Source organism: Henckelia pumila, chromosome 1 (assembly GCF_033568475.1).
Source record: "Henckelia pumila isolate YLH828 chromosome 1, ASM3356847v2, whole genome shotgun sequence".
In the NCBI taxonomy this organism is placed as follows: Eukaryota; Viridiplantae; Streptophyta; class Magnoliopsida; order Lamiales; family Gesneriaceae; genus Henckelia; species Henckelia pumila.
Genome location: NC_133120.1, coordinates 76468261 through 76495814, shown reverse-complemented (window position 1 = coordinate 76495814; position 27554 = coordinate 76468261). Strand labels below are relative to the sequence as shown.

The window sequence follows — 27554 nt, the reverse complement described above, 5'->3', positions numbered from 1 at the left end:
CCACAAAGACACATAAGACATCAAAATATTTTCATGCATCAACATATTATATCTTCATAATTCAACATAACATTATTCATTCATGCTTCATCATTATTCATTTCATCAACGTATCATTTCATTCATCATGAAGCATCATTGAAACATCATAATTTCCATCTTAACTTTTGTTTTATGAACATAAAACTTTACTCGATAACTTCATGCATGTAATAAATGATAAAAATCATACTTTCATATTGAACATAGGTTTCATGAAAGAAACTTAGACATGTACATGCATCACATAACGTAATCGGTCCACGTAAGTCGTTCTTTTCGTTCTTGACTTAAAACTTGAAACTTTTTGCATAGAAACTCTTAAATATATTTTAGAAGCCTTAAAAGATCATAACCATGAATTAAGGACTCAAAAATCAAAACTTAAGAAAATTAATTCGAAGCTACAGCGCTCAAGCGCTTGAAGAGAGGCGCTGGGGCGCTATACTTGCGCATTGTCAGCTCTGCTGCACTGCAGTGGCTATGCCTTCACACTGATATTTAGAGTTCTTGCACCCAGAATTTCAAAACGTGGTAAACATAAAAGTTTTAGCCCTTGATCTAAGCTTTCAAATTCCGAAACCCTCACCTTAATTGGATATTTCAGTAAAACGTTATGCTTATTCTCCCGAGATGTGTCACTGCCAAAAATTCAAACCACTTGACACACTTCGGGACAATTTTGGCCAATCTTATAGAATGATTTTGACAAAACTCAAAGCATGAAAGTTGTAGATATATGAGTTATCTTTCAAATACAATTGGCCTCATCTCATTTGGCCTCATCTCATTTGGATTAATACAATAGGCTTAATTCACAAAATTGCAACAAGTGTTGCTAATCCGAGACAACCCAACACATGCAACGCTTCAAAGCTTTAACTAAAACTAACTCAACACTTCAAAATTCAACACACACCTTCAAAATCAGTCCTTTCCCAACTCTAAACCATAAGAATCTATCATCACACATTATTTATCAATAATTTCACAAGAACGACTTACATATCACGATATCATAAACCTCATGCTTTTATACTTCTCAAATCTTTAAAATCATGCATAAAACTCATCAACTCACATAATTTCTTATCAAAATAGATATATCTTGAATGGTGGTTTAAAATTCTTTAAAAACTTGCCTTGAATGGAGGAGGAGTTGATCCGGAACTTCGGAGACGAGCTAAACCTTGGACGAACTAAAAACTGGTACCAAAAACTCACTTGAATCTTGAAGGATTTGATGAAGGAGATGATGAATAGTGAGGGGAAGGAGAAAAACGTGTAAGGAAGAGGAGGATAATGAAGAAGTCTGATAGAATATGTCAAGGGAATCACTAACATGTAGGGTATAAGGTTGTTAAGTGTAGTTTTCATAATTAATGCACATCGCGTATTGATTGCTTAAAATGCAGTCAAAGAAACACATCTCATACTTAAAATACTCGCAAAAATGTACTCTATTATCTCGTTCCTAGGTTAGCCTCGTCCCGCGAGTCCAGAATCGAACTCTACCTGGAATCATTTACTTATCAAAATTGTTAAATGTAAGATAAACATAATCATGAAATCATAATCATTAAATCATAACTTAAACAATTTAAGGCATAAAATCATTAAAAATTTATGTTTAAATAATCGTGAGCAAGTTTAATGGATTTTACAATTTTACCCTCCTTAAAAGAATTTCGTCCTCGAAATTCGACTTACCAAATATTTCTAGGTATCGGCTACGCATATCTTGTTCGGTCTCCCAAGTAGCCTCTTCCACTAATTGATTGCGCTATAAGACCTTTACCATCTTGATCTCTTTGTTTCTCAGCTTTCAGACTTGTGTATCCAAAATTTGGATAGGTATTTCTTCATAAGACAATTCGGGCGTCCATTTAACTGGTTCGTGGCGAATGACGTGGGAAGGATTTGAGATATACTTTCTCAACATCGAGATATGGAATACGTTGTGTACACCTTCCAAGTTTCGAGGCAATGCTACTCGGTAAGCTCTTGTTCCAACCTTGTCTAGGATCTCGAAAGGTCCTATATATCTTGGGCTCAACTTTCCTTTCTTTCCAAATCTTAAGACTCCTTTCCAAGGTGAAACCTTCAAAAACACGTGATCACCTACCTGGAACTCCAATTCCCTACGTCTCCGATCGGCATAGCTTTTCTGACGGCTTTGTGCTGTCAACATCCTGTCTCTAATTTTTGCTATCATATCAACTGTCTGTTGCACTATTTCTGGTCCCAACACAGCTCTCTCTCCAATCTCATCCCAATGTAGAGGAGTCCTACACTTTCTTCCATACAAAGCCTCATAAGGAGCCATTCCAATAGTAGCTTGATAACTATTGTTGTAGGTGAACTCCACTAAAGGCAACTTCGATTCCCAATTTCCTCCAAAGTCAATCATGCAAGCCCTGAGTAAATCCTCCAGTATTTGAATTACTCGTTCAGATTGTCCATCTGTTTGTGGGTGAAAAGCTGTACTAAAAGCTAGCTTTGTTCCCAATCCATGATGTAAACTCTTCCAAAAGTTTGAAGTGAACCTAGGATCCCTATCAGAGACTATCCTTGCTGGAACTCCATGCAATCTAACTACCTCTCGAATATATAACTCTGCATATTGATTCATCGAGAAGTTGTTTCTAACTGGCAAGAAGTGAGCTGACTTTGTCAACCTGTCAACTATTATCCATATTGAATTCATTCTTCGTTGTGTAATTGTTAGTCCAATCACAAAGTCCATTGTGACATCTTTCCATTTCCAAGTGGGAATATGTAATGGTTTCAGAATTCCTGCTGGCCTTTGATGTTGGTTGGCATGTCAAACATTCGCTAACAAACTTAACAATGTCTTTCTTTATACCTGGCCACCTGTATAGCATCTGTAAATCCTTGAACATATTTGTACTCCCTGGATGAATAGAATATGGTACCATGTGAGCCTCAGTCATCACATCTTCCCTCAGTGAATTTACTGCCTGTACCCACATTCGCCCTTTGTGATGCACGATCCCATCCTTCACCGTATACAATGCACCCCCTTTTGCTTCATCTTTAAGTTTCCAAGTTAATAATTGCTGGTCTGAAGCCTGCCCTGTTCGAATCTTGTCGAGCAAACTTGGAACCATTGTTAAGGTTGATAAGGCACAAACTTCCATTGGCTCAACTACTTCCAATCTGAGTCGTTCAAAATCTACAATCAACTCTTGTTGAGTTGTCATTCTATTCAAAGTTGCAGATTTACGACTCAAAGCATCTCCTACTATATTAGCTTTACCCGGATGGTAGCTAATGTCACAGTCATAATCTTTCACCAATTCGAGCCATCTTCTCTGCTCATGTTCAACTCCTTCTGTGTGAAGAAGTACTTCAGACTTTTATGATCGTTTAAAATCTGACACTTCTCACAATAAAGGTAATGTCTCCATAGTTTCAGTGCGAAGACAACTGCTGCCAATTCGAGGTCATGGGTAGGGTAATTCTTTTCATGAATCTTCAACTGTCGTGAAGCATATGCTATTACCTTTCCATCTTGCATCAGGACAGCCCCTAATCCACTCTTGGAAGCATCTGTATAAATTACGAATCGACCTATGCCTTCTGGTATGGCTAGTACTGGTGATGTCATCAACTTTTTCTTCAACACTAAAAAGATTTTCTCACACTGATTATACCATTCAAACTTCACACTTTTGCGAGTTAATGACGTTAGTGGAAGCGCTATCTTGGAGAAATCCTGAATGAATCTCCTATAGTAACCCGCTAATCCCAAGAAACTTCGTACCTCTGTAGCATTCTTTGGAGTAACCCAATTTTTAATTGCTTCTATCTTTGCTGGATCAACCTCTATTCCCTTAGCCGAAACTAGGTGACCCAAAAATGCAATCTGTTCCAGCCAAAATTTACACTTACTGAACTTAGCAAACAATTGTTTTTCTTTCAGAACCTGCAAGATTGTAGTTAGATGCTGACGATGCTCATCGAAACTACGAGAGTAAATCAGTATGTCATCTATGAATACTATGACAAACTGATCCAAGAAAGGCTGGAACACTCTGTTCATAAAATCCATAAACACTGCCGGTGCATTGGTAACTCCAAACGGCATGACTAAGAACTCGTAGTGGCCATAACGAGTCCTGAAAGCCGTTTTAAGAATATCTTCGTCTTTCACCTTCAATTGGTGATAACCTGATCTCAAATCGATCTTGGAGAACACTACTGCCCCTTGTAACTGATCAAACAAATCATATATCCTTGGAAGTGGGTATTTGTTCTTCACTGTTACTCGATTCAGCTCTCTATAATCGATGCACAGTCTCATAGACCCATCTTTCTTCTTGACAAACAATACCGGTGCACCCCAAGGCGATACACTCGGTCTAATAAAGCCTTTATTGAGTAGCTCTTGTAGTTGCTCCTTCAATTCCTTCATTTCAGCCGGTGCTAACCTGTATGGTGCTTTGGAAACTGGTTGGGTTCCAGACATTAATTCAATTCCAAATTCTACCTCCCTAGCTGGAGGTAATCCTGCAATATCATCAGGAAATACTTCTGGGAAATCTCTCACTACTTCGACGTCTTCAAGTTTCGGTCGAGGTAATTCTTGGTCGCAAGTGACACTTGCAAGGAAACCTGCACATCCTTTATTCAACATTTGCCATGCCTTACCCACTGAAATTAAAAGAGATGAATTATGTTTCGGTGTGGCATGGAATAGAAACGGTTCTCCATCCTTAGTTTTCAAGGAAACCGTTCTCCGTTTACAGTCTATAGTAGCCTCGTATCGAGACAACCAATCCATCCCGAATATCATGTCAAAATCAGACATATTCAGGATAATAAGATCAGCAAGTAACTCGTGACTCTGCATTTGTACACTGTATCCTCTGATAATCAAATCACTACTCAATTCTTCCCCTGAAGGCAAGGATATACTAAATCCTGATATTGACTTATCCGGTACTAAACACGATTTATTAACAAATTCAACAGATATGAATGAATGTGTAGCTCCAGTATCAATTAAGACATGAGCGGGATTACTGGAAACATTAATCATACCTGTAACTATAGTTGTATTTGGATCCACTTGATCATGTGCCATTGCAAAAACTCGTCCTCTTACCGGTTCTTTGGATTGAGGGCAATCTTTTCGATAGCGCCCTGGATTTTTTCAAAGGAAACATACTCCAGTACCTGCCATGCATTGACCTGAGTGAAGTTTTCCACATTTTTGACAAGCTGTTGGTGCAATTGCCGGTTTTGGTGCTGGTAGAGCCAATTGTTTCTGCCCCTGAGGTCGAGGCTGCTGCTGTTGGTATGGTCGGTGTTGGGGTGGGGCTTGGTACGGTTTCTTTCTGCTAGAATTTCCTTGTTGGTCCCGATTCTGATAATTAGATCTTTTTGCCTGTGACTCTCGGATAATGTCGTTTCTGTCCTTTTCGGACAGCATGGCCTGATCCACCGCATCTTTATAATTTTTCTCTCCACTTAGTCTAACATCCTTTTTGATGAAGGCATTCAATCCTTCTGTAAAATGTTTCAACTCTTCAGCAGGATCACCAGAAATCATCGGTACAAAGTATCTTCCCCTTTCAAACTTCTTAACATACTCCGCAATCGACATGTTTCCTTGACGGATTTCCAAAAAATCTCTGGCCAACCGGGTTCGGGTGCTCACTGTGAAATATTTGCCGTAGAACACATCCTTGAATCCATTCCAAGTAAGGGTAGTTAGGTTCAACGCTGCTTTGGCTCCATTCCACCAAACACGAGAGTCATCGCGGAACATATAGGTAGCACATCTCAATCTATCCGCATCCGTGATCTGCATGAATTCAAAAGCAGTCTCCATAGCTTGGAACCATTGTTCTGCTATCAAAGGATCAGTATCTCATTTGAACTCAGGTGGTCCCAACTCTAAGAACCTTTTGTAGATAGGGTTCTGATTAGCTGTAGGATGGTTATTTCCAGCATTAGTTGTCTGGGCTTGAAGCAACTGTTGGATTTGAGCTCCCTGAGCACGGCTTTGCTCTTGAAGCAGAGCAGTTAATCCCGCCAAAAACTGGTTGTTTTGATTGTTCTCACTATCTGGCCCGCAATCACTATGGTTGTTGTTTGCGGAATTGGTGTTGGTGTTGGTGTTGTTTCCCCTACGTGATGTCATAGTCCTAAAGTCCAATATTATCCACACCGCTCAGTCACGATTCAAAACGTGAATATACTTTAACATATAACATGCATACATATATCTCATCGCATTATCATACACATAATCACATAAGACACATAACTTACAGACATGAAGACGGAGCGTTGGAGTCGTGGCGAGTATGCATGAGTGTTTCAAGAAAACCCAGAGCGAACTGCTCTGATACCAAACTGTAACACCCTCAACCGATGAAGATGTTACAAACTAACATGACGTTAAAACTAGTTCGGAAAAGAAAATTTTTGAAAGATGTATGCATACATCAAACCTTACTTAAAACATTTCAGAATAGTTTACAAACCAAATCATAACAATTTGAAACATAAAGCGTATTTTCTTCAATCAACATAACAACATTTAGTTCATTAACTTGACACAAACACTCTCAACACATAACACACTCATGCATCGCCCGCCGGTCCGACTCCTTGCTCTTCTTCATGCCCGGCATTGAACTCATCGACATATGCATAAATGTCATCCTCATTACCTGCACCATTCAAGTATAGTGAGTCTAAAGACTCAGCAAGAGTATGCAGTAAAAATCATGAGATTTTAATAATCATTTAAACTTAACATAACATAACATAAGCTTATCATTTGGTGACAAATTATGCGAAATTGTGGCAACCGTCATAATGGGCACATTCATCTTTTCTTGTTGATCAACAATCATATGGCATTACGCCTCTTAACATTCGTTCTTTCATTTTTGGAGGCCCCTCCGAAGCTCATCTCGGAGGACCTAACCCGTACATTGAGCCGTATTTGGGAGGGCCCCTCCGGAGCCCAAACCGGAGTACCGTTCCCGTATTGCCACCACAAAGACACATAAGACATCAAAATATTTTCATGCATCAACATATTATATCTTCATAATTTAACATAACATTATTCATTCATGCTTCATCATTATTCATTTCATCAACGTATCATTTCATTCATCATGAAGCATCATTGAAACATCATAATTTCCATCTTAACTTTTGTTTTATGAACATAAAACTTTACTCGATAAATTCATGCATGTAATAAATGATAAAAATCATACTTTCATATTGAACATAGGTTTCATGAAAGAAACTTAGACATGTACATGCATCACATAACGTAATCGGTCCATGTAAGTCGTTCTTTTCGTTCTTGACTTAAAACTTGAAACTTTTTGCATAGAAACTCTTAAATATATTTTAGAAGCCTTAAAAGATCATAACCATGAATTAAGGACTCAAAAATCAAAACTTAAGAAAATTAATTCGAAGCTACAGCACTCCAGCGCTTGAAGAGAGGCGCTGGGGCGCTATACTTGCTCATTGTCAGCTCTGCTGCACTGCAGTGGCTATGAATTCACACTGATATTTAGAGTTCTTGCACCCAGAATTTCAAAACGTGGTAAACATAAAAGTTTTAGCCCTTGTTCTAAGCTTTCAAATTCCGAAACCCTCACCTTAATTGGATATTTCAGTAAAACGTTATGCTTATTCTCCCGAGATGTATCACTGCCGAAAATTCAAACCACTTGACACACTTCGGGGCAATTTTGGCCAATCTTATAGAATGATTTTGACAAAACTCAAAGCATGAAAGTTGTAGCTATATGAGTTATCTTTCAAATACAATTGACCTCATCTCATTTGGATTATTACAATAGACTTAATCCACAAAATTGTAACAAGTGTTGCTAATCCGAAACAACCCAACACATGCAACGTTTCAAAGCTTTAACTAAAACTAACTCAACACTTCAAAATTCAACACACACCTTCAAAATCAGTCCTTTCCCAACTCTAAACCATAAGAATCTATCATCACACATTATTTATCAAGAATTTCATAAGAACGACTTACATATCACGATATCATAAACCTCATGCTTTTATACTTAAATCTTTAAAATCATGCATAAAACTCATCAACACACATCATTTTTTATCAAAATAGATATATCTTGAATGGTGTTTTAAAATTCTTTAAATACTTGCCTTGAATGGAGGAGGAGTTGATCCGGAACTTCGAAGACGTGCTAAACCTTGGACGAACTAAAAACTGGTACCAAAAACTCGCTTGAATCTTGAAGGATTTGATGAAGGAGATGATGAATAGTGAGGGGGAGGAGAAAAACGTGTAAGGAAGAGGAGAATAACGAAGAAGTCTGATAGAATATGTCAAGGGAATCACTAACATGTAGGGTATAAGGTTGTTAAGTGTAGTTTTCATAATTAATGCACATCGCGTATTGATTGCTTAAAATGCAGTCAAAGAAACACATCTCGACTCGTCTGATAAAAATGCTATCTTTTGACTCGTTTATAAAAAATGTAACAATATCATACTTAAAATACTCGTAAAAATGTACTCTATTATCTTGTTCCTAGGTTAGCCTCGTCCCGCGAGTCCAGAATCGAACTCTACCTGGAATCATTTACTTAATCAAAATTGTTAAATGTAAGATAAACATAATCATGAAATCATAATCATTAAATCATAACTTAAACAATTGAAGGCATAAAATCATTAAAAATTTATGTTTAAATAATCGTGAGCAAGTTTAATGGATTTTTTTGGACTTTACACATTAAATTTTTTAGGCTAATGAAAATTAGATATTTATATAGACTTATTTTTTAAAACAAAAGCTTCATTCTACTTGCAAGTGGAATACATAATAGAGCTGTCAAACGAGCCAACCCATGGCGGGGTGGGCCGGCCCACGAAAAACCCACATTTTGGCGGGTTGATGGCGGGCCGACCCACCATCTTGGCGGGCTGGAAATCCTCAACCCAACCCAACCCAAGGTAGGTTGCGGGTTAGGCAGGCCGCCCTGCTGGTTGGCTCATGACAAATAAAAAAAATAAAAAATATTATAATTAATTATAAATATCATTTCATAAATAAATATTAATAGAAACATATTAATAAAAATTTTAGTTATTGATTTCATGTGTGTAAATTTTATATAAAGTAATTAATACAAAAAAAAATTCACAACTTTTATTAAAAAATACATATATTACAATAAAAATAAAAATAAATTATTAATTTTCCAGGCCCGCGGACCAACCCGCGTGGGTCGCGGGCCTAGGCGGGTTGGCCCACCTTTTGTTGGGTTGAAAATTTTTTAACTCAACCCACTTAAATTATGTAGCGGGTCGTTCCGACCCGACGGGCCTAACCCAAATTGACTGCTCTAATACTTAATGTTTGGAATATAGATACTTATATAGATTTATTTGGGAAAACAAAAGATTAATTCTCCATTGAGAAATTTCAATATTGAAAAGCATAATGTTAATTCTAAACTCTTGATATTAAAAATTATTATCTGATTAATTTTCACTTTTTGGACCATTTTCTTGTTTTGTTTCAAATTCTTCATCCTTCAATTAAAACCAGCAATCTTTTCATAATTTTCAATCTCTATGGTATCTTTTTTGGAGGAGGAGTGGCTTAGATTTTTTTTCGCGGTTTTGCCATTTTCTTCATGCTTTTTAATATATTTTTGGGAAAATAGTGTTTTTTGTCCATTAACTTGTCTATTTTTTGGTTTTGGTCCATTAACTTTCAATATTTGGTTTTGGTACACTAACTTTTAGTTGAGGCTATTTTGGTCCAAATGTTGATGTGACACCGAAAAATGCTGATGTGACGTCGAGAAAATATAACGTGGTACCGGAAAATGCTGACTTGTCAAGTTGTCACGTCAGCAATTGGACCAAAATCATCGAAAATTTAAAATTAGTTTACCAAAATCCAAAAATGAACAAATTAATGGGCCAAAATTTTTTTTATTATATATTTTTTAAAAGGAATGCTATCATTTTGGTCTATTTTAATCTAATTTATTTAAGATCTTTAACTCAATTGTTAGCCTTGTACGTGTTAATTAATTTATCATGCTTAATTTTGAATGCACTATCTAAATTAGTTAAGAACTTATATTTAGGAAAAATACATTTGATCTAGTATTGATGCTCAATATATTTTTCGAACAACCCAAATCGGATCGCATTGTACTTAAATTTGCAATTTATTTAAGAAAACCGCGATTAAAAAATAAATCTTAGACTGGATCGCATTATATCATGATGTGGTGCCAAATTTTTTTTATAAAACCACATCGACTGCACCGTTTATTTAATTATTATTTTATATCTTATTATTATTAAATATATAAATAAGATATTGCTAATTTGCTAATTATATATATTTTTTTAAAAAATACAATCAATTCGACCTATTTTAACCAATTTATTTACGATCTTGAACTTAATATCATACACATTAAATATTTTTATAATGTTTAATTTTGAATGCACTATTTAAAATTAAGATCTCAAATACAAATTTCACACAATAATTCAAAGACGTACAAATCACAATGTGGATACAATTAATTAGTTAACACACAAAAAAACAAATAAAATACAGATTTACGTTATTTATTTAACACAATAAATGAAAAGGATAAGAAGACATTCTTCCATAGACACACACATCATTCTCATATAACACCACGCCTTACTTATTTTTATAATGCTTAATTTTGAATGCACTATTTAAAATTAAGATCTCAAACACAAATTTGACACAATAATTTAAATACAAAACACTTTATTACATGAAACGGTGCCAAATTTTATTTTATGAAACCCCATCGATCAAACCTCTTATTTAATTATTATTTTATATTTTATAATTTTTAATTAGATTTATATCTATTTAGTATTTCATGCGATATTTATATTTATTAATTACATAAATAAGATATTGCTAATTTACTAATTATATCATTTTTTTTAAAAAAAAATAATACTATCAATTTGTTCTATTTTAACTCAATTTATTTATGATTTTTAACTCAATCGTTAACCATTATGTTTTATATATCTATCATATTAAGCAATTTCTTCCATAGACACACATATGAATTTCATGTTTCACTGCTTGTTAATTATTTTTATCATGCTTAATTTTGAATGCATTATCTAAAATTAAGATCTCAAACACAAATTTGAATGCATTAATTAAGACATGTTCTTTTGGAGTCAGTTTATATATATGATTGTTATAACGCAGGAAAGAGAGAACTCTGAAATATGATAACATCAAACGTTAGATTTCTGCTTTTCTACATATTCTCCCATCTCTCACAAAAGAAAGTTGCTGCGTATTTTAGTTCGCTGAAGTTCGAGATATTTTTTGTGTTGATATATCTCGTTCGCAAGTCGTTGTATCTTAGAGACGATTGCCACCAACATTTAGCACTGTTAACGGACAGTTTCGTCTTACTGATAGAGAGAATCTCTCGTCTCGACTAGTCTTAAAGTTGCTGTGTTCCTATTGTTCGCTGTTTATTCAGAATTCGAAGTTCATTATCATTACAGTCAAAACTTTGGCTCCAAGGCTGTTTAGACTGTAGATAAACGAGTATTTTATTATAAATTGAATTAAATTCATGTGCAAACCATTTGGTACTGTACGAAACAGTTGTCATTGAGGCTTATTATGGAGTGACATTTGGGTTGAGAGTGACATGTTGCGGACACCAATTCGGACAGTAGCCCCAATATTGTTCATTCTCGCGAGCTAATCTTGCAAACACCCGAACTCACTATCAATTATTGTTCCAGAGACGCAAACAAAGCAGCTCATGTGAATTGTTTGGCTGGAGAAACAGGGAAGATGTCGAGTACAAAAAATGTAGCCCAGCTTATTAAATTCTTTCGTCGCTTGTGATTTTCGTGAATATCAATGGAAAAAAAGAAAGACCAATATAACCCCAATCGATCAAACTCAAACATGAATATAACTTGAATCGTGTTTGCAAAAACTTGATAGCTGACATGCATATCTATAATTAACAAATAATTTTTAAAGTCGCTCTCGAGGGATGTCCTAGTTGTTGGAGTATCATGTGAACACTTGGCGAGAGATCAAGAGTTCGATTCTCCCTACGTACCAACACGTTCTTGGACTAGCTTGTCGTCTAATGCAGTTTACTTGTCTAGCGTAGTTTGCATACTATTACATTAGTTTGATGGTTTACCCAATGCATACCGAAAATTGGTGGTTGTGGGTTCTTACATCATAAATTTTTTTTTTCTTAATCTCTCATTGTTTTTACTTTTACTTTGAATCTTATTATGTTTATTTATGAAAACCTTGGTACTTACAAATTACAATCAATTTCAATGGGCTAAATATCGATCGGTCCCCAACCTCTTACATCATTATATCAAGAAGGCACCCATTTTTGGTCATAGGTTTAAGATCGACTATGCAGTCATCTCGAAGAAACCCGAATCCAAACGTCCCATCTGCATAGATCCAAATTCTCCCATCGGCATCATCAGAATTTTCAGACGGATATGGGTTATAATCTGAATGCACATAAAATATGCGCAGCACATCGGAAGATATCACGTCAATGTGTCCAGCTTGATTAGCTTGCCGAAGATGAACACGAGAATTGTACATGGATTCCTCCTCCGCAGAATACGGAGATTCGATGAAAGCTGTATATGAAGCTGTGAATACTATGTCACGGTAAGCTTCAAGCTCGGTAGATGAGCCTTCAACCTTTTCGCACAAAATTATGTTCCACTCTTCCCGATAACACACTAGATACAAATTCAAGCTTCCGTCAGGACCCATACCCTACAACAAAAACCAAATATAAAGCATTAAAACATTAACCTCCGCCAAAATACACACCAGTCACATATATAAAAGAGGTGGAGTCCCTTGATCGCCTTTGTCGATGCGATTACATATGAACAATATCAGAACTGAAAATAAAAAAGGAAAAACTGCAAAGTTGGTCATGCATGTTTGTCACTTTGCGATTTTGGTCCTTTATGCTTTTATATTTCAATTTTAGTCCTGCATGTTTCGATTTTTGGCAATTTAGGTCCTTTTTATTCGAAAATGCTTACGTGGCACTGTACACGTAAGCTCCACATCAGCACTGAATTGGTGTCACGTCAGCGTCACGTTGGAAAAAAAACTAAAATTGCCAAAAAATAAAGATAGCGAACTAAAACTAAAATCTAAAAATATAAAAAATTGAAATCACAAAGTAACAAACATACATGACCAAAAAAACAATTTTTTCAATAAAAAAAAATGTACTGATTGATGGCACTCAGTGTTAAAGTTACCTTCCAAAGTCCTTGTAATGGTCGGAAAGGAGTGGGACAACATTCAGTTATTTTCCGAAAACTTTGCCTCGCCCATCCCGGCACCCGCCGCCACTTCTCCCTCTCCCTCTGCCTTCCCTTCTTCCTTGCCCTCCTTGAGGTCGGGTCACCACCAGTAACACTAATCTTATTTGCGAGTGTCCGATGAATCTGTGTCATCAATTCATCAGGAGGAGATCTGTAAACACTCTCGTTCTCGTACTCCACCAGAGTACTCGATCGTCTCCTGAACTCGAAATACTCGGGAATCTCCCCAAGCCCCAGGAATTCATCTCCACAAAATGTAACATTCACCAGAATAAGCCCACCTCCTCGCAGTTTCTCGGAATCTTCCTTCAACAGATCCTTCTCCGTTAGCGAAAATCTCCCATCGGTGTCTAGATAACTCATCGCTTTCCCATCAGACGTAGCGGTGATCCACAAGAAGGGCTTCTTGGTCACGCCATGTTTCGACAGCAAAATCCTGTATCCGGTGATATAAAAAGAACCCCATTCGAAGAGTGCCATGGATGATGGAGATTGCGGCGGGGACATTGTCGAGTAAGGTTCCGTTTGCCAAAATCCGATGAGGTTTTCGTAGTTTTCCAGGAAGTGGTAGAGTAGTCTGTATGAGATCTTCCATTTCTTGATTTGAGTATGGGATCCCCATCGCCGGCTGCACTTGAGATACCAAAGCCGCTCGTCGTCACGGCAGAGAGCGAGGAATCTGGTGGAGATTCGCGCCAACGACTCAAGCTCCCGTGGGTTGAGAAATGAGAGGATTCGTATCTGCACATCCTCCGGGAAATTGCTGAATGAAAATGGAAGACTTGAATCCATTTTTTAAGCAAACTTTTTTTTTTTTTTTTGTTATTGATCTTTCACCGGAGTTGATAGGATATATTTATATAGTTGAATGCCTGAGAATTGTTCAATTCAACACTACGTGGGGATCAAGTTTTATGGAAAGAGTAATTTATTGCCAAATTGCCAATAAAAATTTGCTTGTGAGTGAAGCAAACATCTCTATGCATAACATTTCTATGGTTTTTTTTTTAATATAAGAAAACAAATACTAAATTTAGCTATTCTTTAATGACAAGTGACAACTCAATTAACACTCTAATCCGTCCCTCGTAGAAGCCGGCCAAGTCTCGTACTCTGTTTCATGCTATTCAGAAGGTGACTTCAAAAAATACATCTAAATGTCAAGATTTACAGATATGTAGGCTCTCAAAATTTGATCAGAATTGGGTCTGTCATGTTTATATATTATATTTTACATAATAGAATAGATAAAGAGAGTAGAGTACTTTTCATCATGTTTTGTATATATTGGATTTTTGTCATCTAATTAGTTAAGGGAAAACTGCAAATTTGGTTATGTATGTTTGTCACTTTGTGATTTTGGTCCACTATGTTTTCATATTTTAGTTTTAGTCCTGTATTTTCCGATTTTTGGCAATTTCGGTCCTTTTTATTCGAAAATGCTTACGTGACACTGTACACGTAAGCTCCATATCAGCACTGAAGTGGTGTCACGTCAGAAAAAAAGACTAAAATTGCAAAAAAAAAATAAAGATAGCGGACTAAAACTGAAATTTAAAAATATAATGGACTGAAAACGCAAAGTAACAAACAAGCAGGACCAAAAAAGCAATTTTCCCAATTAGTTAATCATGTATGCTGGTATAAATTGAATTTTAATTATCACAACAAATTCATGTTATTTATTTTTTTTTTTCTAAAATTTTTGTTTTGCAATAAATTGGCCTATGAAAATTAAATTTTTATTCCGATTTGATTTCCTTGTTTTCCAGGCATGATAGTAATATAGTATCCTTTTAATTTCAATAATTACGAATTTTGAATTTGCGGAAAAATTTATCGGTTTCATTGTGAGTTTGTTTTATAAATACGTAGTTTTGATATATAAAATAATTTTTATCATTGAATAAAAATAAATTTCAGTATTTTTTCATTATTTTCAAGATTTTCTGTAATTATCCAGTTTCAATATTGAATGAAGTACTGTTTGAACATGATTATGATAGTCATTAATTTATCGAATTGGGGTGATTAAGCATCATATGGTTCGAAACCACCGAAGGACAGTTCGGACCTATCTATCATATCTGAACTTCCGAAGATGAGTTCGGTCCTTCTGAACCCAACCAGCTAGGAAATCATGAACATCGTCTAACGAGCATCGACACCGAAAGGAATAACAAGACATAAATGATTTAATGATATTTTCCTATTTTGAGAAGATTGTATTTATTAGTTTTACCTTTCTTAGACTGACAATTATCTTTAATTGAAAACGGATTCCTTGTATTTAAAAGGACAAATACTCCTATGAGACGATCTCAAGGTTCATTTTTTTTAGACGAGTCTTTTATATGGGTTATCCATTAAAAACATTTTATTTTATGTTATAAATATAACTTATTATTATAAATATGGGTAGGGTTGACCCGTCTCACGGATGAGACCGTCTCAAAGGAGTGTTACTCATTTAAAAGTGTTTATTATCTAATGAACTTTGTTTTCTTATTGTGCAGGACTCTAATTAAACAATCCAATCAAGACTTGAAAACTTCTCTATTTAAAGGATTATTGCGTGCATAATACAATTGTGGCGATCGATCAGATTGAGAGAGAGAGCATTACATAAGGAGGATTGAAGAGTTTTTTCTGAGCCGAGCCGTGCTACATTAGATGTGTTGTCTTGCATGTTGAAGACATAGAAAATGACATCGTGCAGACGAGTTGTTTGAAGATTTTTTTGTTACTTCAGTTTTGGCACTTTGGATTTGCGACATTTAGTTTTTATCATTCTGATTATTTTTAAAATGCAATTTATTTTCTCAACTTGTTGAACAAATTGGTTTTTCATTAAATTCACTAGTATTATTTTTGTAAACTGAATTATATTTTTTAGTGATTATTTGGCCCTGAGCACCGCACAAGTACTAGTTCCTTATACATAATTATCTATGTGTTTTATTTATTTTAGTTATTAATTCGTAGTATTGTCAATATCATAGACAATAGTAAATCTTATACGAATTTTAAGATAGACCCGTCGAATTGATAAAAGAAGTAACCAATTCGTGAACCGTGTCTTGAACAATAGAGAAAACTTTTATGACAATGACTGAATCGTAATACTTGAGGAGAAATTCCAACAGAGGACCTAATTAATATCACTTTATCAAGATCGGCGGTCATTCTTTATCATAGGTTTCAAATGAACAATATAATCATCTTGAAAAAACCCAAATCCAAACGTCCCATCTGCATAGACCCAAATTCTCCCACCAGCCTCCTCGTAAATTCTCCCATCAGCCTCATCATATTCATCAAATAATAAATGTAGGGGATTCATGTCATTATTTGACTTGGCATAATACATGCGTACAACATCTTGGTCGTATGAAGATGTCACGTGATGATTGTGGTCAGGTTGATCAGGTTCTGCACACGGAGGAGGTCGAACATGAACGCGAGAATTGTACATCGATTCCTCTTCGGGAGGATACGGAGGTTCGATGAAAACTCTATATGGAGTTGTGAATACGATCTCATTTAAAGGTTCAAGAGTGCAAGTGCTTCCGATGTTTCCGCAAAAAATATGGCCCCGCCTGCCGTCATAGCATACTTTATAAAAATTCAAGCTTCCATCCGGACTTACACCCTACGATATAAAGAGAAATAAATCATTATAACATTAATTAATCTCCTCTAAAATATTGGGGCCCCAATCAATTTTTTATCAGACATCTGCTCACGTTCTACACTAAATAATTAATATATACATTATAAAGGGGGAGAGGATTACAAATTTTGTCCTACAAATTAGTCCAAAAATTTAATCATAGTTTAGCTTCTTTTTTTTATTTCCTTTTTTTTTTCTTCCAAAAAATGGGTATTTTATCTTTTACTTTTAGTATTTTTCAACTGAATATTGATATGACATTGAGACCGTACAAAGTTATGTGTTACGACGAGAACTGACTGAAAATTAAAATAAAATAGAACAATTTATTGGGGAGATGATCCTCTGCAGTTTTGGTCAACACAGCACACGTTGATGTGCACCAAACAGTGCCGTTTATTTATTTTTTTTCTTTTTTGCCTTTTTAAACAATTTTTTTTGTCTTTTATTTTAACAAAGTTTTATAAGTTTTTGACAAGGGGCAATTTCTTTCTCCCTATTTTGTGTCCCTCATTTTACTTGTCCAATTATTTATTTTTTTCCCATCTTTTTTCCTTTCCTTTTCCTTATTTTTCCCTCCATTTTGTTTGAATTATTTATGTTTGTTTATAAACTATATTTTGGGTATGTCAATTTTACAATCTAAACATATTTTTAATAATTTGAAAATAAACTAAATGTAGTGCTAAATTTTAGTTTTATCTGATATTTCATGATGAAAATATTATCAATTTTAATTCAAGCATTAGCATGTTAATAATCTTATGTTAAAAATTTTATTCATTGAAATTTTTTTTGACGATACTCGATGAATTCGAAGAAATGATACAAAGAAATTGTTAACCCAAAGTTGTGCACGTGTTTGTGTAAACCATGTCAAAATCCATTAATACAAATTAAAAAAAAAAATTGACGGTACTCATGGAATTCGAAGAAATTATAAGAAGAAATTGTAAATAACGGATAAATATATTATTATTAATAAAATAATATTTAATTTTAAAAGCATTAATTTAAATTAATGTAATTAAACTATATATATATATGTGTGTGTGTTGTTTCATATGAAATAAATTTAACCCAAAGTTGTGCACGTATTTGTGCAAGCTATGTCAAAATCCAAAACAAAATTGTTGTAACAAACGACCAAAAAAATTGTAAAAAAAAAAAAAAAAAAAAAAAGACAAGGAAAAAAAAAAGGAAAACAGTGTTGTTGGTTGCCACGCAGGCGTTGTCAAAAACTTATAAAACTTTACTGAAACAAATGACAAAAAATGTTAAAAAACGAAAAAAAAAAATAAATAAACGGTGCCGTTTGGTGCACAGCACCATGTGCTGTGTTGACCAAAACATCAGGGGATCCTCTCCCAATTTATTGGAGTATGACTAATATTCGACGACTTACTAGTTACTATTGAACAAGAAACAAAAAATAGGGTTCTGTCGTTGTTGTCCTTGTGCTAGATATGATTGCTTTTTGTTTTTCACGCAAAATGTTTACACGAATATCTCGTGAGCAAAAAAATTGAGCTGTTGGAATTTCCGAATGAGGTATCATCGACAGATCCCAAAAATAAACCAAGTTAGATATATTTTTTTCGGTGAGAGTCACTGGACCAAGTTCCATTTTGAAATTAAAGTTAGAGTTAATAACGTAAATTGTGTCTATGAAATCACGAGATTGCTGAAATTTCTAAGGACATGTTTTCAAATCTTTAGCACACATACGTTTTGAAATCATATAGACAAAGGTGTGTGTGCTCAAAATTTAAAAACATGAAGTGTGTTATAATTGTCTCACATTGAGTATTAAAACCAATAAAATGAATAATAAACTCTTCATACTATACCACCCAAAAGCGCATTTTGGGATGGAACACTTCTAGGTTGATAACCTAACATTGGTGTTCTGATCAAGAGTAGATCAATGAAATGAAAGAAGTGAGTGACCTAAAAAAAGAGCGAAAGAGGCTACCTTGAAAAAACTATCATCAGATTAGTGTCTATAATTGAAAAAGTAATAGTGAGTTATAAACCATTCAAACAATATTATTACACTGCTCAATAAACATCCCTTTTCGGATGGAACCTAAGTATATTCAAAATAGGCTGAATTAATAGGTCGTTTAAGGGATATTTTTAACAATCTCGAAATTCAAGTTAAACACGAGAATGTTACCTTCCAGAGTCCTTGGAATGGTCGGGAAGGTGTAGGAGACAAATCCCTCGGTTTAAAAAAATGTTGCGAGTCCCATCCGCGCACTCTCAGCCACTTCTCCCTCTCCCTCTGCCTTTCCCTCCTCCTCTCCTTGTTGGATGTAGCATCACCCCTGAGACTAATCTTGTCCGCGAGAATCTTGTAAATCTCTGTCATCAATCTATCAGGGGGAGATCTGTAAACATTCTCTATCTCCGTCCGCCCATTCCTCGTGCTCAATCGCCTCCTGAACTCGAAAAACTGGTGGTTCTCTTCCACTGACAGTTCAGAAAATAGAACACGAATGTTCACGAGAATCAGTCCACTGCGCAGTTTCTCGGAATCTTCCCTCGACAGATCCTCCTCTGTTAAAGAAACACTCCCGGTAGTGGTGTCTAGATAAGTCCGAGCTTTTCCATCAGACGTCACGGTCATCCACAAGAAGGGTCGCTTCATCACGCAGTAGCATCCTCCACATTCGGATTGTGACATCCTGTATCCGGTGATGTAAAATGATCCCCATTCGAAGAACACGAGTGCAGGAGATGAAGAAGTGGATAATGAAGAGTTACTAAACATGGCTTGCCAAAATCCGATGATGTCTTCGTGCTTACCGAGAAAGCTGAAGAGCTTTCTGTAAGAGATTTTGCCGCCGCCCCATTTCTGTATTTGGGTCCGGGAGCCCCATCGGCGGCTGCACTTGAGAAACCAGCCATTGGCCCGGAAGACCACTTCTTTCTATCAATGGCCTCTCACCGTAACGGCAGAGTGCGAGGTATTTCTTGGATGTTCCGGCGAAGGTCTGAAGCTCGAATGGGTCGAGGAATGAAAGGATTCGGAGCTGCACATTCTCCGGGAAATCGCTGAATGAAAATAGCATCGATTCCATTGTGAAACCAAACTTCATGAATTTTTTTATGGATCCAAATACAATTCCAAATATATTTATAATTGTTAATGCCTAAACAAGTACTGTTCCACGGAATCTAAAACGTAGTCCCCAAGAACCGTGCACACCAAGAACTTGCAAACATTTTTTAATCTCCAATTATATGTTATTCCATCTTTTTTTTTTCTTTTTTTTTTTAAACCAAACCAAATCAATATATTAAACCGGAATATATCTTAAGCAACTGCTCAACAAACCCAACTAGGAATATTTTCATCAGACCATTCTAAATTCGACGATAACTCAAAAACTGATTGGGCTAAAAGAGTATGTTTTCAGATTAAATATATATATAGGATTTTTGAAATTCATGAGATGTGTCAATCGAATCGATACATTTATGAAAAGTAATATTTTAATATAAAAAATAAATGTGTCAGGTCGAGTCGGAGTTTTTGTGGATCAAAAAAATTGTTTCATGCACATCAATTATAGTTTAGTTTATAATAATTTAAGTTGATTAATTAATTTTAAGATATTTTAATCTTGTAAACATAGCTTGCGTTCGAAAATTTTTTATTATTATAAATTTTCCTAATTGGATCGTTGATGTAATATTCTGTCAATTAATAATTTTTCATTAGTTAATGGTGAGCGTCCCGTTGTATAATTTGTATTCATGCACTATATATTCATCATCGTCCTACGTACCTTGCTTGAAAGTTTCTCACTCCATGGATGGAATATACAAACTTTGCATAGATTTTTATATATAAACAACATTTTTTTTTACAAAAGATAAACATTAATGAATTTTATAGACACCAAATGACTAATTAAGTTTCATACTACTTTATTATATTTTAATGATCAAGTATGTCGGAGATGTTTTACAATAGAACGATATATAAATAAAGGTGTTCGTCACACTGTAAAATCAAATCAAATTAACCACATGATTAATTTAGATCAGTTCTTCGTTTTCAGTCAATCATAGTCTAGGTTGATTTAAAATCAATCAAGCCGAAAAAATTAGTTTGATTTAAGTTTTAAGTAGAACCAAACCGTAAGAAAACCATACCAAACTGATTACATAATATAAAAATTTTATGTAATAATTTTTAATTTTAATTTGAGTTTTTTTTGGATATAAAGATATTTTATTTGTTTTTAGGTCATGTTCTATTATTAGTAAACTTTGTGAACGGTTTAATTATATAGATAATTTACATAGGTCGACAGGGATTTAATTTATGAAACTCTATCATCAAATCAAATATTCAGGACCTCATTCACTTGTCTTGTCAACATGCTATTTTTCCGAGTTACTTCCCACGTTATTTCATTATCTCCACTAAAGTATTTTATTTTATTTTATTTTTGTAACTAAAATATTTATCCGCACTTCCAGTCTCCCAGTTAATTCCTCTTCTTTTTGTTCTTTGTTTTGTTTTTTATATTTTTCATTAGTTGAGTTGAGTCGAACCATTGTTTCACAAAATTGATTCATGATACTGTCTCATTACAAGCGATCACGGTGCAGTTTGGATGATTTCCTTACTAAACTAAAACCAATTTGTATATGTACCTTTCGGTTTGAAACTATTTTTTAATCGCGATTTTTATATAAAAAATAGATGTGCGGTTTCGGATAGCGAAGCAGTTTGTTTGGTTTATGAAGAGAGAGTAGTCCACAATTTAACAACAAAATATAAATTAACAATAGATTAATATAACCAAAATTACAATAACATTAAACGATCTTAATTATAATGTCTTTGAAATAAAATATAGTATAAATTATATTATATAAACATAAAAATCAAAGAAAACAATCATCAAAATTTGAACCATGCAATCTTATATTTCTAAGCAATAGCAGCAATCACAATGGAAGTAACAAATGATATAGCAAATAGCCAATGCGGGTTACCTATTTCACAATAGATTTGAAGTTTTTAACAAAGTTTCAAAGAAAAGAGGGACTTAAGGTTGACAATTGACAAAAAAAAAAATCATTTGACATGTGGTGAAGCGGTCAAGCGGTGAGATGAAATAAGGTTTTATTTAAGTATATTTTGCTCATATACTCTCTTTTTTAGTTGGAAGACGGGATTTTTAAACAATTGAATCTCTAATCTGAGACCTCGTACAAAATTTGAGATTTTCTTGTCCAATGAGCTACAAGTTATCGACGACTCATATACTTATTTATTTGGAATTTGTAAAAGATTTTTAAAAAGGATTTTTTTTTCTCCTGTCTTCAATTTAACCCTTAAATGAGCATGAATCATAAAAGGGAGGGTAACAAAATTAACAGAAAAATGAAATAATATCATTAATTTTTAATTCCTCAATTTCCGTTATACGATATTTAAGTTTTTGTTTTGTAGCATCGTTAATTTAGTACTATCATTTTGAAAGTTGTGTGAAATTGGGTCAAATTTGGACAAAGAATGTGACCACACCATTAAATGCGACGCAATTTGATTTTTTTTTTTTCAATCACGATTTAGTCAAAAGATTGAACACGGCTGTGTGATGTTGTTCGGGTCGATCGGTTTGAGCGGTTTTTCATAACATTTTGATCACCCTTATGTCTCATAGGAGTTTTTGTGGGGACAAAAGTAACAATTTTCATGAATCAGACCAAGTTTGGTAAAAATAGGAGGAAAATCCCGGTTCAATCCTAAATGTTTGAACACATTCTTGGTTTAGTCCTAAATGTTTGGACGTTCCCGGTTTGGTCCTAAATATTTCCTAAAAGTTTCCGGTTCAGTCCTAAATGTTTATACGTTCCCGATTTGGTCCTAAATGTTTCCTAAAAGTTCTCGGTTCAGTTCTAAATATTTTAACATTGCTGATTTTGTGCCAAATATTTCTCAAAATTTCCCGATTTTATCCTTCCATCTACTCGTGTGTTAAAACTAACACCACGTAGTGTTATATCATTTATGATTGAGTTTTATATTATTTATTATATATTTAACATTAAACAAGTTGTAAATAAAACACAAATTTATTAGAGTTTTTATCCAAATTCAAATCAATTTTACACAATGTTTAAAATGAAAATATTAAATTCATGATGCTACAAAATAAAAACTTAAATAAAATAAACGAAACTTGAGGAATTAAAATTTAATGATGTTATTTCACATTTCTATTAATTTTGTTATATTCTCATTCATGATGCTTGCACATTTAAGAAAAAATTTGGAGGTTGGAAAAAGATATATATATTTTTAAAACTCTTTTTATAATTTAAATAATTAGTATTTGAGAAATATTTACTATTAAATAAAATTTAATTTCATATAACTACTTTAACGGTGATCAAATAATTCATTATATTTTCTCAATTGTTAACCATAAGTATTCTTCTCTTGAAAAATTTATTGAAAATTTCAAATATTTTGTGAAATAAGTAATACTAGCTATTTGCTAAAATATTTGTTTATTTGTTTGTGATTGATAATATTTTTAACTATAAGATTGCACGGTTCAATTATTTTTTTATTCTATAATTTTATTTTGCATAATTTATATTATATTTTCATTTGAAAGAAATTATTGTTCATTTATTATTATTATTATTATTATTATTATTATTATTATTATTATTATTATTATTATTATTATTATTATTATTACCTTCTATTTTATTTAACCTTTTCTTTTGTTTGTAAGTTTTTTTTTATCACGCTTTGTTTGTAGATGGAAGGACCAAACCGAAAAATTTTGAAAAATATTAAGACGAAATCTGGAACGTAAAATATTTAAGACTGAACTGGAAACTTTTTAAAACATTTGGGACCAAACCGAAAACATAAAAATATTTAGGACTGAACCGAGAATTTTTGGAAAACATTTGGGATCAAACCGAGAACGTTCAAACATTTAGGACTGAACCGGGAATGTGTTCAAATATTTAGGACTGAACCGGGATTTTTCCCGTAAAAATAGCTTATAAGCTCCTAAAATTTATAAGTTGTTTTAAGAGTTTATAAGCTGTTAGGTCTTATATTAAAAATAAATTGTTAAATTGTTTGGATAAACTTATTTTAATTCACTTAAAGATGTTGATGTGTTTGTTATTTTAAAATATTTTTATTAACAAAATTACCAAAAAGGGTATATTATTATTAATGTAATGGAATAGTTATATATATATATATATATATATATATATATATATATATATCTATTACTATTATTATGCAAGAGACTCTTAGTTTGTCTCTTGGTATGCAAAAATATTAAAAAATATATTTTAAAAAAACACACACATTAAAACTGTTTCTCTCCACTATCTATATTTCTTTTCTTTTTTATTTAATTATTTATATTTAATATATAATACAATCATTTTATTTATTTATTTTTATTGCTATAAATTTATTAGATTTTTTTTATTGAAATTAAGTATAAAAAAAACTTTCCTCACACACCTTGGTTTACACACATGAAACTCCTCTATCCAGGTGGAGAGAAGACCATGAGTATGGCTGGGCCAGAGCAGAGCCTGAGAGATCTCCTCAATGGTACCAAGACTCCGAACATGCACCACCAGGCTTTAAGTGCATATTCTTTCGGATCGGAGCTTCCGATCAGAAGATCGAAGCTTCCGATCGTGGCCTATAAATAGGGGTCTGAATCCCTCATTTTTAAGTGCAATTTTCCCTCTCCTCTCCCGGTAATCGCTCTATTTAAGGGCTTCGGGACTCTTTCTTTAAGAGTTGGAGTAGGAAATAGTTTATTTTATAGCGGACAATGTCCGCAGTAGCAGCCAGGCGACGGAGCTCTGGCGAGGCGTCTAGGAGTCGTAGCTAGGCTATGCCCGGGCTCTGGGGCATACGACATCAGCGGGCTGACGACGGACGAAGGTATGGCTTTGGTTCTCTATAGTAAATAGGGAGTAGGCTATAATTTAATTAAGGCTTTTAGAGCCTAGTAGGTGATGTTTGGCATGCTAGGTAATGCATGGTTATTTATGTTGTAGTGTTGCATGGTAGGCTTGGAACTAGATGGAAGCTTCTAGGATCTGCCTTAGAAAGGTACGGAAGTATTATTCGAGATATCCAGATTGAGTATGCATGTATTATGTGTTTGCATGAATTATGTGATTGCATGTTTTATATGCCTTTATATATAGCATGTCGTGACTGTATGTTGCATACATGAGCATATTGAGCTTTTACCTTAGAGGTATCCTGTAGTAGGGCGCTCACCCTACGAGTTTGTGAATGGTTGGATACGTAAGTCTTGTGTCAGGTCACCTTTATGGTTGGACACATGTACTAGTATCAGGTCACCATTATCCACTGGGTATATGAGTCACCTCTTGATGCGACGGCGCAGCGTGCTATATACCCTGGGCCCGGTCTATGAGCTTGTTTCTTGACCTGAGAGTCTTGGTACCCAGTTCACTTGCATACATGCACACATAACACCGTATACTCATACTCTCATACTGAGCATGTTAGGCTCACTTTCGATTATTTTCTGTTGGCTGGATGCCCTATTCCATGGGGAAGATGCAGGTAGTTCTCCCGGAGACAAGGAGGTTAGGTGGTGACCAAGGCTGGATAGCGGGGTTGACCACTAGGTTTTGCTTACCTGGTATTTGACTTATTTAATTCCGTAGTTTCTCTGATTAAGATTATTTTATTAATTAATTGCATGCTTAAGTTCTGATTAGTAGGTGATCACGGTGCGGGTCACTACATTTATGGTATCAGAGCATGCAATAAGATTCTTTGGGACATAGTATTGATTTTGGGTTATCTTTTGTAGGATTAAAAGTTGGATTCAATAACGATAGCAGTATCAGGAATTGGAATAGCAGGATGTCTAGGCTTTTCCAAGATCGTCATTGCCAAGGTTGGCAGCAGAAGTTCGTATTATGTGGATCCCAGCAGGATGGAGCTGGTAGAGAAGATCCAGTTTTCAATGCCAGGTGCTTCTCCAGGTTGAAAGGAATGTGTGACATGTAGTCATCCATTCTAAGTCGACCAAGGAAGCCACCCCGGAAGACTCTCCTCTAGTAGTTGGAGAGATTGACGGGAAAATCTTGTCTCATCTACCAGATAAGGAACCCAACAATATTGGAAGGATCCGGTAGATTAGCAAGATTTTATTCTTTGAGATCTTGTGAGGTAGAAGTTCTGCTGACATGAGTAGCAGACGGGAAACTTCACGTTCAAGATCAGTAGACGGAATGAAAGACTTCCGCATGAATTTAAATACTGTATTTGGTTGTAAACAGTATTTCAGTTGTAATCAGATGTATTAAAGATTTCAGTATTTGATGTACTCAGTTATTGTTGTATTGTACATCTTTCAGTGTAATCTTTTGATTAAGTTATGTATTACATGGGATTGTAATAAAGATTGTATTAGAACCTGGATTTGTGGTTCTAGTGTTGTAATCTTTGAGATTAACTTGGTTATTTTGAATAAAAGACTGATCATTGTTTTAAATGAGTACTTGGGAATTTTGCATGTTTTCAATGAATAGTTCTAGATGTTTTACCTAGAATATTCTATTAAGCCAAATGTTTGCCAGTGATGATGTGACTCATCAAGACACATGAATGTTTGTTCTAGACGTATTTTCTTAGAACAGTTGGTTGCTTTGATCCTTTTAGGTTGTTACCTAGTGATGATGGATTTTCATCAGAATGACAGATTAACTAATACCAAGAGTTGTGGATTGTGACCAGTACTAGACATGAGGGGGCGCCACCCTTAGTCGGTTATTCCTCTGGAAGTTTCTATACTTCGGAGATTGTTTGGAGGCCTTGGTGCTCCAGGGACTATATAGGGAAGGCTACTCAGTTTAGAAATTTGGCAACAGTCACAACAGGATATGACTTTGGATAGGACAGATACCAGGTGTGGTATCAAGGTTTAGTTATCGTTTATTTAAGATAAAGATGTTCCGTTGTCAGAACAGTCTTGGAATGGATTTTTCCTTGACAAGTAATTGTTCTGAGTAGATAAGTTTTTGATCTTGATTTGTGATATCGAGATTTAATCCAGGAGATTAGTTGAATTGATATTCAACAAGATTTAATTATCAGATGCTTGCAGACTCGGGATTTGATTTGTGCCTCTACAGAGAATTTTCCTTGACCAATGATTTTGGTCCACAAAGGAATGATTGCATAATATCAGAGACTCAGGGATGAGTTATGCCAGGGTGCTCTTGACTGTCGGGTTCCGAGATGGTATAGTAAGTGCGACCTTTTGCCGGTGTACTCTGGAAGGATTCTTTTGTTCCAGTTTGGCATTATAGGAAGACTTACCT

At 34.5% G+C, this 27554-nt stretch overlaps 3 protein-coding genes across 3 annotated transcripts; all 3 read right to left on the bottom strand.

Moving 5' to 3' along the window:
* Positions 1–2720: 2720 nt before the first annotated feature.
* Positions 2721–5899, bottom strand: LOC140865635 (uncharacterized). Its single transcript, XM_073270342.1, has 6 exons — positions 5257–5899; positions 5107–5208; positions 4494–5007; positions 3955–4028; positions 3411–3687; positions 2721–3330 (listed from the first exon to the last, which is right to left on the bottom strand). Exons 1-6 carry the CDS (start codon positions 5897–5899, stop codon positions 2721–2723), a joined length of 2220 nt encoding a protein of 739 aa, XP_073126443.1.
* A 6533-nt stretch (positions 5900–12432) lies between these two features.
* Positions 12433–14351, bottom strand: LOC140876200 (F-box protein At3g12350-like). The gene is made up of 2 exons (XM_073280108.1): positions 13418–14351; positions 12433–12914 (listed from the first exon to the last, which is right to left on the bottom strand). Exons 1-2 carry the CDS (start codon positions 14273–14275, stop codon positions 12480–12482), a joined length of 1293 nt encoding a protein of 430 aa, XP_073136209.1. The 5' UTR covers positions 14276–14351; the 3' UTR covers positions 12433–12479.
* A 2301-nt stretch (positions 14352–16652) lies between these two features.
* LOC140865633 (F-box protein At3g12350-like) lies at positions 16653–20242 on the bottom strand. The gene is made up of 3 exons (XM_073270326.1): positions 19968–20242; positions 19336–19846; positions 16653–17135 (listed from the first exon to the last, which is right to left on the bottom strand). Exons 1-3 carry the CDS (start codon positions 20240–20242, stop codon positions 16653–16655), a joined length of 1269 nt encoding a protein of 422 aa, XP_073126427.1.
* Positions 20243–27554: the final 7312 nt, after the last annotated feature.

Coding starts and splice junctions, on each gene's coding strand:
- LOC140865635 (XM_073270342.1), bottom strand. CDS start 5,899: ATGGAGACTGCTTTTGAATTCATGCAGATCACGGATGCGGATAGATTG. Junction 5,209..5,256: donor ATGTGGAAAACTTCACTCAG/GTCAATGCATGG, acceptor GAAAAAATCCAG/GGCGCTATCGAAAAGATTGC. Junction 4,029..4,493: donor GTTTCCAAAGCACCATACAG/GTTAGCACCGGC, acceptor TTACTCTCGTAG/TTTCGATGAGCATCGTCAGC.
- LOC140865633 (XM_073270326.1), bottom strand. CDS start 20,242: ATGGAATCGATGCTATTTTCATTCAGCGATTTCCCGGAGAATGTGCAG. Junction 19,847..19,967: donor AAAGCTCTTCAGCTTTCTCG/GTAAGCACGAAG, acceptor CACCGGATACAG/GATGTCACAATCCGAATGTG. Junction 17,136..19,335: donor CATTCCAAGGACTCTGGAAG/GTAACATTCTCG, acceptor TTTATATCGTAG/GGTGTAAGTCCGGATGGAAG.
- LOC140876200 (XM_073280108.1), bottom strand. CDS start 14,275: ATGGATTCAAGTCTTCCATTTTCATTCAGCAATTTCCCGGAGGATGTG. Junction 12,915..13,417: donor CATTACAAGGACTTTGGAAG/GTAACTTTAACA, acceptor TTTTTGTTGTAG/GGTATGGGTCCTGACGGAAG.